We start from the raw sequence: 15,457 nt of genomic DNA on the forward strand, positions 1-15,457 counted from the left end.
TAGAAGAACTATATTTGGTTTTGTAAAGCATAATTCCAGTTTCAGGAAAGCTTCTCTTTTTTTTACTTGTTGAAGATGTGCAGGATTACAACATGTTAATTCTAAAGTATGAAATAAAAACTGGTGAAGTTAGTAGAGTCTACATTTGTGCATAAAATTCTGGTTTTCAAAGTACAGTGGTACCCCGGGATACGAAATACCCACGTTACGAAATTTCCGGGATACGAAAAAATCCCATAGGAAATAACTGTTCCGGGTTACGAAGGTTTTTTTCGGGTTACGAAAAAATTTTTGGTGCTTTTCGGCGCTATTTCACACGAAATCGCGGCTTTTCCCCATTAGCGCCTATGGCATTTCGGCTTGCGAATGCTTTTCGGGTTACGAAAGCAGCGGCGGAACGAATTAATTTCGTAACCCGAGGGAGCACTGTAATATTAATAGTCTATAGTCTACTATACAAAATTATTTTTATTTGTTTTATTAAACTGAGGACAAAGATTTGATCTGGCATAGTTGCAGTAGCATACAGTTTGGTCTGACTGTTACATAGACATCACAGTCTGATTTACTGTCGAGTTTAGCTTGAGAGTGAGTTGCATCTTCACTCCATGCATCGATTAGCTGCATAATGACTGAGTGTAACCCTGCAATACCACATGCTGGTGATGGCACAATTGACATGCTCTTTTCAAGAGATAATGCCAATACATGTCATCTGGCATAGACAAAATACTCCTTCTAATGATGCTGTGCAGTATGCAGACATCATTTTGCCTTATGCTAGAGGAGGGATGCGAATCGCATAACCCTTCAAATGTTGTTGGCCTGCAACTCCCAGTAGCCCTAGCCAGCACTGAGAAATGTTGAGAGTTGCAGTTCAGCAACATCTGAAGGGCTGTATGATTCCCTTCCCTGCACTGGAGCATTTCATGGGGAAGATAAAATGAAATTTAAAGGTTTTTAAACACACACACACACCACTTCTTGTATGAACATGAGACTTGGTCCAAAATATACTTGTTATAGCTCTGCACTCTTCTTTTTTCACTAACAACTATTTTTTCCTCTTCTCATGACTGGATGGATCTGGGTGCCTTTAATTTCTTCTCGTTACTCAATGTCAGATTTCTTCTACAACGAATATCAGATTTGATTTTCCTTCTCCTTCAGTTCAGAAGTAAAATCTAAGGTTCATTGGCTGATGGAATAGCTTCAGTCAGTGAACTGCGGAGGGGGCCAGGGGTGATCTTCCCTCCTCAGTGTATAACCAAAACCTACAGTGTTTTAGAAAATCTTCTGGACCTGGTTTTAAAGTGGCACTGTAGACTGGGAGGCAAAGGAAATTTTGGCACTGGTGTTGGATTTTGCACTAGAATTGGATTGTTTTGATATTGGGATGCATGAACTATGTTTCATCTCAGTCAGGAGGCACTTTATGGACTGTGCACAGAAAGGGAGTAAGGAGTACAAGGCTTGTTCCCAAGCTGCCACACTATCATTGGAAGAATTGGAAACATTGTGTAGACTGACTTGTCCTCTTACTTTTCATATTTTCAAAACATTTTGTTTATTAACACCTTTCATCTAAAAAGTGTTGGAATTATAGTATTTGGTATTCTGTTTTGAACAGAAAGAATTACAAAAGGAAGAGGAAGTCTGTGAGATACGGAATACACAATATGAAGCTATAGGACAGACCTGTGTAGTGTTCCCAAAAAGCCATTTGGTACTGCAGTTACCAGGATTTGTACAGTGCCACTGATGGCACTCTCATGGCCACTGACTGAAGGCCTCAAATACGGTTTCACTTCAAACACTGGAAATGCTGTTTTCTGAAGGTTGGATTCAGAAGCTTCTACTAGTCTGAACAGTGGTGTGTTCCTATTAAAACTGGTGTTAAAAAGTCAGACATTAATGTTCTTATAAGTAGTCCCAAGCCACTTTATTTCTCTCCTAAGCTCAGCATTGTATTGACTTTCTTCTTCTTCGTGGAGGAGTATCTTTAGATGGTAGTGAATTCTGCACCAAGTCGCTTCTGAGTTACTGGGGTGGTTCTGTGGTACTCTTTGAGCTGGAACTTCCATGTCCCTTGCTTTATGTGGATACCTTCACTAATGCTGCTTTTGTTCCAAACTGAAGACCTGATGTTATTCAGAGGATTGTCTCAGACACCCTCACTTAGCGCTGTAATAGTTTAATTTCCAATTATTAGCTTTAATTTAAAAACAATCATAGTTAGAAACTATTCTGTGCTCTTTTATTGTAAATAAACTGTATACTTCAATTCCTGATGTGCTTAAGTGTGCATTTATTTTTTGTTAAGGCTCAAAACAACCCTATTTAGAGTCTCAGGGTGCCTAACTTCTAAAGATCAGCTGCTAGTATCTTTGTGCAATTAATGTATTATAAAATACTAGTATAATACTATATTTAAAATGTTTATTAACTGCACAGAGAAATTCAAACAAATGAGAAGGAAAGAGATGTTGCTACTGGTTAATAAATTGTTAGATTTTAAATACCTTTAAAACATAGGAAGAAAAGAGCAGGGGAGCAGTAATTACTTGTCCTGGCTGTTGAAGGAAACTTGAATGGTATTATTAAAAACAGTTGGTTTAAGAATATGGTAAGACACTAATGCTTCAGTATCAAATAAAATGCAATAACTGACTTCCTGTTCCATCAAAACTACTATTTAAAGATTCTCTTATACCATGAGAAGTTTATTAAGTCAGTATGAGGACAGTTAAAAGTTTATTTTGGTACAAATGCTAGAGAAAAATGATGCACACTGCAATTTGTTGGAATTTTACATAGTGGGTATCAGGAGCATAAAATACTATTTGGCATAAGGCAAATTTATCTGTTGTTCTGTACCTTCAAATTGTTTCTAACATATAGTGATCTATCTTGGGGTTTTCTTGATAAAATTTGTTTAGAGGGGGTTTGCCTTTGCCTTCCTCTGAGGCAGAGAGTGATTTGCCCAAGGTCACCCAGACGATATCCATGGTAAGTGGATTTGGATTCTAGTCTCCCAGTGTCCTAGTCCAACACTCAAGCCATTATTTATTGCTTGGATGACATTTGATTTTTCCTTCACAAAATTACACCTCTGCTTAAGCGGAGTCATCTTGCTCCTGTTTTGTGCAAACAGGCCAGAAAGTCTGAATACGTATTACTTTATCATTACATCACAAGTGGGAACAATGAATAATAGCGTGAAAATGAGAAAAATATTGATGCCAAGTTCAGATCATGATTTGATATTCTGGGTTGTTTGGAAAACATTAACCATAGTTTCCCAACCATAACTGAAAGCTATGGTTACTTTTTTCTAGTTTTTAGTATTTACATGTTTACTATTTGGAAAGCCAGTGTTGTGTAGAGGTTTGAGTGTTGGACTATGACTCTGGAGGTCAGGGTTAGATTCCCCACTCATGGATAAGAAAACACTGGGTGACCTTGAGCAAATCACACTCTCTTAGCCTCAGAGGATGGCCATGGCAAACCCTCTCTGGAGAAACCTACCAAGAAAACCCTATGATACATTACCTTAGGGTCACAGTAAGTAAAAATTTACTTGAAGGCATACCACCACCACCACAACAATAGGGCCAGATGTATCTCAGTTTATTAAAGGGAGAATGGAACCAGGTTCTAAACTCTACATTTGAATTTTAAGATTAACCAAATGCCACATAATAATGAGCAACCTTCTGACTTCTCTAGCACTCTTTGTTAGGCAAAATGGGTGAGAGGACTACTCTTAAACAACAGCCTTAAAAGGAAGTGTATGAAAAGATCACAGGCTTAAAAGGGTTAAATTGTACCAAGTGCTATGCAGATGTTATGCTGCTGACACATGGAAGCAAATAATGGCTTATTCCCTAGAAATCATGGAGAACTTGCTCAGTGTTTTGTGACACTAATAAAAATCTTAATAAAAATAATTGCCTTATTTTGTGGATTTTTTCTAATACACAAATATCTTTGACTTCCTTTCTTTATCACAAAAAATAATTCCCTGGACTAGTGCTAATTACTGTTGAATTTTTTCATAAAATAATTTATAAAAGCATGAAAGCAGTATTTGAAATTTCCATGTAAGCATACAAAATATGGTATGATTAAATTTCGTACTTAAGAATGTATATGTGGCAGCAAGCATGCATTTACTGGCGTGTGGTTCATGAAGTGGCTCTTAACTATTAACTGAAGGGACAGAATTACAGGCATCTGGCTCTCTGGGTGAAAGATGGAATAGCTTAGGGGCATTAAATCAGAACATAATTTTAAACTAGATTTGTTAGGATTATATTATTTGAGGGCAAAACAATCTGAAACAAATAGGAATGATCAGACTTCAGGGCATATCATCCTATATATCACCCACTGTTTGACAATAAAACATGCTACCTCAGAGAGTGTTGGCATTTCGTTCTTTGGAGGTTTCTAAACAAAGGCTAGAGGGCCATCTGTCAGGAGTGCTTTTATTGTGTGTTCCTGCATGGCAAGAGACTGGACTAGATAATCCTTGTGGTCTCTTCCAATTCTGTGATACTAGATGCATTGTCAACCGTCTGAGGTTTAAATAGCTCTGTCTGCAAAATTACGACAGATGAACTATTGATATGGCCTAGATAAATTTGATGGTAGCAGCTCTTCAGTGAGAATCCTTAGGTGAATAAAGACCTTCAAATGCATTGTCTCAGAACCTCAAGTTCACAGTTTTTTTAAATATTTGGGCTCATTTAATAAAGATCAAATAAAAGCATATGCCATACATTTCCCTAGTCTGAGAATTGCTCCATGGGTGAAAATGAAACAGTGTCCAGAATTCATTTGGGGCACTATACCTTCAAAGGCACTGGAAAAATAAGTTGTTTGGAGCTAGCAAAATATGTATGTTTTTCTTCACCAGCACTATAAAACTCTGGGAAAAGTGCAATTGCTACTGTAGCGCACCAACAGGATTCTATGCAGTAAAGGCACATTTTTAACTTGTCTGTTGTCATACACACAGTCTGCTAAACTTCAGGGATCTTACTTCCAATAAAACCTGCATAGAATTAGAATAGCGTTTTGCATGGCAAAGTCTCAGTTGCTAGGACAAATATATATTTTATTAGCCCTGCAGAAGGTTGAGAACAGAGAATTTAAGTGGTGGTTTGTGGACCAATGTTGGTCCAGGAACCATTAGCTGCTGGTACCTGGGAAGTTTCTAGTCAAGAAAGAAATTGTAGTCAAAGGGCACAAATATGGTACCAATCCTTTGCATAGTGGAGGAAAAAACGTCACTAGCCCTCAACATCAGATAGCTTAAGAAGCACTGATCTAGCCACCTTTTCTAGAGACTACAAGTGATTCACTGAGAGAGAGAAAAGCCCAGTTTCCCACATATTTTTATCTGTAGAGAAAAGAACTAGCTAGAAGACTGCTGTTTTAGTAACTCCTCTTTTCTGCCCTGAAGCAAGGAACCATAGCCTTTAAGTTAGCATCAAAAGTATCTGTATGGGTATCATCAATGTGCAATTCAGCAAGCAGAGTGAGAGACACTAGAGATTGTGTCAGCATAGCAGGAGTGCAAAATTACCTAAAAGTGCACCACATTCAATTAGCAAACCTATAGCATGATCACACATGTATAAAGTATGAAATTAGCTTCAGCTTTTTACACTGCAGATGTTGCTTAAATCTGAACTGTTATATTTGATTAAAGAATGAGCTGTAGGCACATGGAATGATCCACTAGATTCCTACTTCAATTCTAGTCTTCTCTGTCCTTCTTGAGACAGTTCCTTTATGATACCAACTTCTGTATCCTTGTCTGATGTAGGAATTCTGTTGATTAAAAACAATGATTTCAAACATTTTCAGAGTGTAAGCTGACATTGCCTCTTGTTAGTAAGAACACTGAAGTAGTTCTGCATCTGATGACACAGACTTAAAGTCTACAAAAGCTTACACTACCAACATCTTTCTTAGACTCAGAGGAGCTCCAAGATCCCTTTGCATACTGATGCAGACTAACATGACTATGTTTTTGAATTCTACCTCCACTGAAATAATAGTCATAGCTGCAATACTACTGATCATATTTCAATTCCCCTCCAATTTCTAAAGATCGTACATATGTAGCTTCCATCATGCCCTCTCAACAACCCTACAAGGTATTTTTGGGGATAGTGTTACTCAACTAAGATCAGCCAGTGAATTTTATGGCCAAACAAATAATTACAGTACACACACAGCCTGCAGAGCAATCCTAAAATCATGGCAAGAAAAGATTCTGTAGTGGAGGAGATGCAGCTTCCTAAGACTTCACTACAGCCTCAGCAGTCATTTCAGGGTGGTCTAGTTAGTGTCTCATTCCCCAGTTTATAGCTCTAGACCAGTGATTCCCAAACTCTGCTCCTACCAAGTGTTTTGGACTTCAGCTCCCAGAAGCCTCAGCCATCTTGGCCAATGGACTGGAATTCTGGGAGCTGAAGTCTAAAAAATGCCTGGAAGGTCAGAGTTTGGGAAACACTGCTCTAGACTGCCATAGCTCTGGAACTATGGTGTGGTACAGACTTCCCTGTGGAGGAAAAAGAACCCACGAAAAGCAGGTTCTTTTTGCCCTGCAGAGCGGACGTCGCAAGTGTGCCAATGGCGCACTCGTGACATCACAGATGTGGTGCAACGTGCAGACGCTATGCATCCATCACGTCACAGTGGTGGTGTCCATATATACAGGGCGCTGCCATTGTTATGGCACGCACTGTACTAGGGTTAGGGATCGTGCGGTTGCTGCATGGTCCCTTAACCCTAGTACGGCGCCAACATGGTGCTTTAGCACGATGTGTACCACACCTAGGTTGGGAGAAATTAGGGACTTGGGTTCCTATGCATTCAAGACAATGTTCTTAAAACACCCAAGAACACCCTATGCTGTGGTACATCAACGTCTGCAGAGCTTTCCACAGGTATAACAAAGATTGGAAATGTTTTTTCATGGGTAAATTAGCAATTTCACAACATCCAGTCTTTGGCTGGATTTATAATTGCTCTGTATGTAATTGGTTTTATTTTCAGCATATATGTATTCTGTGTCCTTTACATACATTTGTGTTGCAGACTTCTCCTTTGTTACTGGGTCAGTGGTTTCTCTCCCTTTGTTTCTTACAAATTCTTCATCCAACCCAAACTGCTGCAAGGTTTCTCGAAAGGCCTTCTGTGCTCCCTGCCGAGCACCATGCTACAGAATCAAAAGTGAAACATTTTAGCAGACCCTCTTCCCTTAAGGAATAATTCAAAGTATTTTCTAAACTAGGAAGGCAGGTGGATATTCATCCTAATTATAGAAGTGTGTTTTAAACTGTACATTTGAGGAAATGCAGCAAATATATCAAACTCATATGTTTTTGATTAAATGGAAAACACCCTGTTCCTTAGTGTTCAATCCTATTTTCCTACCTTTACATCAGGCATGAGAATCATGCAATCCTAGATATTTTTTGACTGCAACTTCCAGCATTCCTCACCAGTAGCTATGTTGGTTTGGGCTGAAGGGAGTGCCAGTCAAACACCATTTCAAGGGCTACATGATTCCCAGCCTTGTTTTACAGACTATAGTATGGTTAATCTGTGAATAAAACACAGTCCTTTGCTTCATATTCTTTCACCAGGTTTTTGCTAGCATTTCTTTTTTTGATCACTAATTCAAAAAATAGTTACCTTTGTGATCTGTTCAAACAGATACGGTCGATTTTTCACTCGCATCTTCATCTCGTCTAGTTCTTTTTTATACTCTTTCATTCTTTTTTGGTCACTCTGCCTGAAATAAGAGTGTTCTTAGTATTAGAAACTGTCTCGATTGTGCATGATTTCACTAATTCCATAATGCACTCTTAATTGCCTGTGACTGGACACATTCAGGAATAGCCATCTGCCCAGAGAAGTATGTTGCCACATGTAGATGTTCTGCTGCAGAAGTACAGAAGTTAGCTGTAGACTTGCAGTTATATATTTTTTGTTTTAAAACCAACAATAGTGTGGCTACCTCATCTGGAAGAGAGAGGGTAGTGTCTGAAAGGAATCTGGAGCCTTCTTCCCAGCAACCAGTGGTGGCTGTTGGGTCTGTTGTCAATGGGACAGAGCATCCACTCTGGGCTTTAGTCTAAACTGGAAAGGAATGTTCTACGGTGCTTGACCACTTCAATGGCATTGGAGCCAGCAGTTATGGCTACCAGTAGATGATCAGCATGCTGTTCAAGGCTTTTCTCTAACAGATCTGATTTTTATTTTTACATGGTCGTGGCCAAATTTCAGCAATTTCAGTTTTAGTTGTGTTGCATAACCTATATGGAACATTGTAAACATTAAGAATGCCTTAATGTTTGGCTTAACTCAAGAGGCTATGAGTGCCAAAACCTTGCTACATGCCACTGTATTCATTATCCTTTCTCTAATCCTTTTTTAAAGTTATTGTTTTCCATATGTACATTATGCAATAACCCTTTACTAAATTACAGCTTTGTTCCAATAATGTGTTACCAAATCCAATCAGAATACTGACCAATTCTGTTTCAGCTTTTCTTTGTGCATCTCCTCCAAGCTTTTATGGGGATCCATGGCTTTTGCTCGGGAATTCACAGACTTACGCATAACTTGACATTTCTTTCTTTGCAGCTCAGCCCAGCGAAACCCTTCATTCTCCTTGTATTTTTTATCCTCTTGGAGAAGTCTATTAAGGATGTGGAGAACAAAACATATTTAACCAAAATGAAATCACCCAAAACTAGAAATCAATGAAGGTCAGACAGGTTTTCTAGATGAAACAAAGTATATGAATAATGCGAAGATGTATTAGTCTTCAGTAAGAGAAAGAGGTTTGGCTGATGGCACCTCAAGTCAAATTTGAGGATCTCAAACTTTATAGAATCATAAGAGTTGGAAGACCACAAGGGCGATCCAGTCCACCCCCTTGCCATGTACCTAAAAATAGGTTACAGCCTATTTTATATGGTGACCTGGAACTGAAAGGTGAAGCCAATCCCAAACTGACCAGAACATTTCATCCTGGTCAGCTTTCTACTTACTTCCCCACTTTACTTTGTCCAGGTCCAACTCAGAATCTGATATTAGAGGTTGTTACCTAGAAATAAGCTCTAAATTTAACTGAGCTTATTTCTTATGAAATTGCATAAAATCTTGAGCATATTACCTAGAATTGTTCATGGATATAATCATGAATATTATTACTCACCTAATAGCAGATTCCCTCTTTCTCACTGCATCTGTTATATATACTGGAAGTGTATTGGAGGAGAGGGATGAAAGACAGATCAAAGACCGACTTCTTTTTACTGGTGCCTTGAAAGGTTGCTGCACTTCCTGAAAGCAATGCTGATTTTTAAAAATACTTTTTACACTATGCTTACTTGTATAGTCACTCTCACTCTCATATTTGTGTGTGTGTGTTTGCAACCCCATGCACTGGCTCCAGATTTAGGCATGTATAGTTGGGCTAGTAAAGGTCTTTCCTGCCTCTTTTTCCCTCCAAATCCCCCCAAAAGTTAGCCCAGACGGTTGGAGAACATGCTGAACTGGATAAATTGTGTTTATGGAGAAGATGAATCCTTGAAAATCAGGTGGAGGCACCTTCTGTGAGCAGAGATCTGCATACAGAAGGTGCTTTTAACCAATCTGGGGGGAATAAATCTGTGTAGCATTTTCAAGAGGTTGTCAAGGGAAGGAGGGTAGGGAACTTTGCTTTTGTCAGTACTATGCTTCTACTGATGTAGTCTAGAACTGCATTGGGTTTTTGGCTGCCATATCACACTCAGGATTCATGTTTAGCTAGTGGTCCACTACGACCCCTAGATCGTTTCACATGTACCACTTTCAAACCAAGTGTCACCTGAAATTTGTTTATTTCAGTTTTCTTGTCCAGATATAGTACCTTACATTTATTCCTGCTGAATTTCATTTTGTTAGTTTTGGCTCAGCAATCCAATATGTTAAGATCATTCTGAATTCTGCTCTTGTCCTCTGGGGTATTAACTACCCCTCTCAATTTGATGTCTTCTGCAAAATGGTAAGAATGCCCTCTATTCCATCATCTAAGTCACTTATGAAAATGTTGACCAATGGACCCAGGACAGAACCCTTGTGAATCCCTAGTAGTCACCTCTATGCAGGATGAAGCCTCTAGTAGCTATTTTAGCTAAGGAATTTGGGGAGCTGTTAAAAGAGTAATTTACCCAAGTTCTGAACAATTTCTTCCACTGGAGGCAGCGGAAGGGGGAAACATTTGGAAATGGCCATTCTTCTCACCTTCTGTTCTGGCCAATGTGAGTTGCAAAGCTTAGAAGTGGCATCTCTTCTATCTTGACCTCCCCATCCCCATTTTAGGATTTTACTCCAATGTTAGCAATATGTCCCTTGCTTCCTTCATATTTATGGTACAGTACTTCTTCCAAAAGAACAGCAATAGCAAGTACATTTCTATACCGCTTATCAGTACACTTAAGCACTCCCTAAGCAGATTACAATGTGTAAACTAATTGTCCCTAACAAGCTGGGTACTCATTTTAGTGACCACGAAAGGATGCCAGACTGAGTTGAACCTGAGCCCCTGGCTGGTCACTTGTGGCTGAGTGGCTGCAGTAACGGCATTTAACCACTGTGCCACCAAAGAAAGCAATTATATTTTAACAGAAGTGTCACTAGTGTCTTATTGGTTCCTCTTATTCCACAACACTTTTTGCCCCCAGTAAGGACTAACACTGTCCAAAATTATTGCACTGTAAACATGAAGTAGGGTAAATAAGGAGGTTAAAATTATTCCTTTTACCATCATCTCCTGATGTTTGCAGTGGAGATTAGATGTTCTCAGTTGGAATGGTTTATTATGGGTTGCTTCTTTGATTTCTCGTTTGCTTAGTGCATCTCTTTGGAAAGCCCAGTAAAGTCCTTTAAAGTCAGGCACTGATGTGTTAATTCTTGGTTTAAAACTGAAATTCTCCTGTAGAAAGCTCAGTTTTTGTTCCCTGTTTTTGGTGGCAATTTGGTATTGTTTCTGTCTTTGTCTATTGCCAAGCTCTATAGGTGCCCAGGAGCTTTCCAGTAAATCCTTGGCTCTCATTTGGATACGGATTTTTCTTAGAAGTTCAGCTTCTGGGATTAAAAGCAAAAGCAATAAACACTCAGGCTGGGAAGAAAGTATGTAAATTAAGCTGATGTCACAGTAAAAAACCTGGAAAACTAGAGGTTTTAAAATATATTGTAAATAGTACTAATGAAACATTTACTTCCTAAATGAAATAATAATAATAATTAAGGCAAGTTTATGGCTGTCTGAGAAGCAAGAAAAAAACCTCAAAATCTAAAATGCATCATGATCATCACATCCCCTCAACTTGGCAAGTTTGTGTTTATGTTCCTTTTTTGCAACTGTTACCTTGACTTGGCTTTTGTTATCACCTATGCTGCATAAAGACACTTCCAACAGACAAAAGGAAAGTGAAGAATCCCTGGATGACAGATAAAACGCTACAAGGAATAAAGGAAAGAAGAGAAACAAAACAAAAAGGAGATAGGAATAAACTAAGAACCGGAATAAACTAAGAACCATGAATGCAACAGTACAATGGCTAGTGTGCAAAGATAAGGAAAACTACTACAACGACAAATGTAAAGAAACAGATGACAACGACAGAAAGAGAAGAACAAGAGACCTATTCCACAAGATTCAAGAAATCAAAGAAAAGTTCAAACCAAGGACCGGGATGCTCTACAACAATAAAAATAACATAATTCAAGACCAGGAAGGAATAAAAAGATGATGGATGTAATACACAGAAGAGTTATATAAAAGAGATGACAACATGAAGGACACATGGAACGAAGAGCCATATGAAAATGAACCCCAAATTCTAAAAACTGAGGTGGAAGCTGCAATAAAGGAAATGACAAAAAACAAGACTCCAGGAACAGATGAAATTCCAATAGAACTGCTGCAATCCACATTGACAGAGCCAACTCTAGTGATAACCAGCATATGTCAACAAATATGGAAAACAAAACGATGGCCAGCAAATTGGAAGCGTTCAATATACATCCTCATCCACAAAAAAGGAGACACAAGAGAATACAGAAACTATACTGTAGAACCATAGCACTAATCTCCCATGCAAGCAAAATCATGATCAAAATTCTGCAACATAAGGTCCAACCATACATGGAGAGAGAAATCCCAGAGGTTCAAGCAGAGTTCAGGAAAGGAAGAGGCACCAGAGATCACATTGCAAATATACAATGGCTAATAGAGGGAGTTCCAAAAGAAAATCAGCACTTGCTTTATAGAGTATACCAAAGCCTTTGACTGCATAGATGATGAAAGACAAAAGATCACAAAACTACAATAGAACAAGAGACACTTCTAGTCCCACAATCAAGCTTCTGCTAGGCTCCTAACAAACCAGCTAACCTCCCCACAACTGACCCACACCTTGACCCAACAAATTCTCCCAAAAGACCTATCCAAACTCTTTTCATCCTTTATTTGTTAATATGGGTAAATAATACTAAACACTCTGATTACCTATGCAAACAAAGCCATAGCAATAGAAAGTTCCTTTTCATCTGTGTTGTGTGCCTTCAAGTCGTTTCCGATTTATGGCAACCCTAAGGTGAACCTATCAGGGTTTTCTAGGCAAGATTTGTTCAGAGGCGGTTTGGTATTACCTTCACCTGGAGGCTGAGAGTCAAATGCAAATGGTAATCACTTTGCTTGTTGGTCAATCAAGAATCTGGCTATTGCTCATTCCTCTGCTTCATCATACTTACTCTTACATTAGGAAATTATTTTGTAGTGGGGCTAGGGAACCATCTAATTAAAAATAATAATTGTAAGCCTCTCTGATAGCCATTAGGGCTGAAGGGCAGGGTATAAATACCATACATAATAATAACAACAGTTCTTTCTCTTCCTTTGCACTGTTCTGATCAATACTGAATAAGTGTAGCAGTTAGCTTCTCCCACAGAGGAAGAATACAATATTAACACCTGCCACTAGATGTGGTTAACAAAGTCAGACATGAATCTTTCTCTAGAATATACATTAAATTCTTTACCTTTAAGTTTATCCCCAAACATTGGTTCAAAAGTGGACCTGGGGATCTTCTTCATGACTTTTGGTGCTGTTTTGTTAGCAGAACCCATTATGTCCAGAAGCTTTTGGCGGATGGCCACCTTTCTCTTTTCTTCTTTTTCCTGAAAGCTGAAGGGTTTTTGCATTGAAAGGAGCAGCTCCCTTCTCTTCTGTGTTTCCACTTGTCTACGCATTTCATTCTTTTCCATGATTTCCTGGTAGAGAGGCAAATAGATGTGTGCAGGCACAGGTTGGGCCCTGAACTGTTTCTGGCATTCGGCTTCTTCTTGGCTCTGTTTTTTATATGTGGTTGTCTCAAGTTCAAGCAGTGTGTGTGATTTTAACAACTGAGACTTTTTGCGAGCTTCTCGCAATGTCATTTTGAAGGGCTGAGGGATTGTGATAGAGGAGATCCAGGTAGCTGAGGTACTCAATGGTTTTGAAAAAGACTGTGGAGGTAAATAATGATTATGCTCGTCGTCTGAGCTATCTAAAGTGAGGTCAGTCAAAGAGTTGAACCTTCTTATGTTCCCAGACCTGAGTATAAGGTACAAAGGGCACAAGAGGAAAGTGAAAGATCATATCTGAGAATGTTTAACTCTGAATAAATTAAATAATTTTGTATATCTTTAGTAGACACTTGCATACTAAGGAAGATTTTTAAGCATACTGTATTATTTTATAAGCTGTAATGTTAGGGGAAACATTGTTATAGATTTTACATTTATATCCCCAATACAATCTCCTGCTATTGCTATGGGGAAAAAACAACAAGAAGTCACTGTGTTACATCTTACCTTAAAGCTTCATGGTACTTTGTTGACAACATCAGTCTTCCATTGTCCTGGAAAAAGTCTTCCAGTTCCTTCTCTTCCTTGGATAGTTTGTGGATGTTCTCCAGTTTTGTCTGGTACATAAGACCTAGTTCTAGCAAATACTGTCTATTTTTGCTTTTCATGGTCTGAAGTGTGTCATAAAACCCCTTATCAGAACTCGAAGAAGCTAATGTGTCCTCATCCGACTGGAGGAAATCCATCAGTTTACTTCTGTTAGGCAGACTCACATTACTGACCTCTTCTACATCCGATTTGGAATTTGACTGTCCTTTAACTGGAAAAACCTGCACCAATCAGAATAACAAGACAAAGACATCAAACACAGAAGGTTTTTTTAAAATAAATGTTTGTTACAAATATAACACCTTCTCCACCAAATGTTTCAATTTTGATCATGGATTATTATTTTTCAACAAGCTGATCTGACTAGATATGCTAACCCCTTGAATTTCTATTTATGCACAGCCACTTGCAAGTGAAACCATGAACTCAATAAGATTAATTACCAAATGCATGTAAGCACTGGGCTGCATAACAGTGAATGTTATTTGGGATGAAGAGTAGTTTTAGATTATGGCTATCCTGTTTCTATTGTTTTTGGCTGTAATTGTGGTTTTTAGTTGTTATGTGATGCTTTCAGGCATTTTTTTATTTTAGAAAAATGTGTTTAAAATATTTAAAATAACCATGAGTCTACCAATACTATTATTAAAACATCTTAGCTTGCATCCACACTGCAGAAATAATCCAATCTGACACCACTGCGACTGGGGTAGCACAATACTATGGAATCCTGGGAATTATAATTTGGGGAGACATATCTTTTCTGTCAGAGAATTCTGGTGCCACAACAAACCATAGTTCCCAGGATTCCACACCACTGAGCAATGGCAGTTAAAGTGGTGTCAAACTGGATTATTTCTGCAGTGTAGATAAGAGAACCAGAGTTGGAAGAGACCACAATGGCCATCCAGTCCAACCCTATTCTGCCATGCAGGAACTCGCAGTCAAAGCATATGCGACAGACGGCCCTCCAGTCTCTGTTTAAAGTCTTCTTAGGAAGGAGACTCCACTACACTCCGAGGAAGGAGTGTGTTCCACCGTCAAACAGACCTTACTCTCAGGAAGTTCCTCCTAATGTTGAGGTGGAATCTCTTTTCCTGGAGCTTGCATCCATTCCACTGGATCCTATTCTTTGAAGCAGCAAAAAACAATCTTGCTCCATCCTCAAATATTTACATAGTGCTATATCACCTCTTAACCTTCTTTTCTCCAGGCTAAACATACCTAGCTTCCTCAGTCTCTCCTCATAAGGCATGGTTTCCAGACCTTTCACCATTTTTGTCGCCCTCCTTTGGACACGCTCCAGTTTCTCAATGTCCTTTCTGAATTGTGGCGCCCAGAACTGGACACAATATTCCAGGTGGGGCCTGACCAGAGCAGAATACAGTGGCACTATTACTTCTCTTGATCTAGACACTATAC

General features: G+C 38.8%; 1 protein-coding gene across 1 annotated transcript; it reads right to left on the minus strand.

Annotated features, from left to right (window-relative positions):
- Positions 1-9: 9 nt before the first annotated feature.
- On the minus strand, positions 10-14,762 carry FAM161B (FAM161 centrosomal protein B). Its single transcript, XM_042467712.1, has 9 exons — positions 13,934-14,762; positions 13,120-13,673; positions 10,838-11,160; positions 9,248-9,387; positions 8,558-8,725; positions 7,717-7,816; positions 7,104-7,237; positions 5,761-5,841; positions 10-101 (listed from the first exon to the last, which is right to left on the minus strand). The coding sequence occupies exons 1-9, from the start codon at positions 14,170-14,172 to the stop codon at positions 86-88; spliced, it is 1,755 nt and encodes a 584-aa protein (XP_042323646.1). The 5' UTR covers positions 14,173-14,762; the 3' UTR covers positions 10-85.
- Positions 14,763-15,457: the final 695 nt, after the last annotated feature.

Source organism: Sceloporus undulatus, chromosome 1, assembly GCF_019175285.1.
Source record: "Sceloporus undulatus isolate JIND9_A2432 ecotype Alabama chromosome 1, SceUnd_v1.1, whole genome shotgun sequence".
Classification (NCBI taxonomy): domain Eukaryota; kingdom Metazoa; phylum Chordata; class Lepidosauria; order Squamata; family Phrynosomatidae; genus Sceloporus; species Sceloporus undulatus.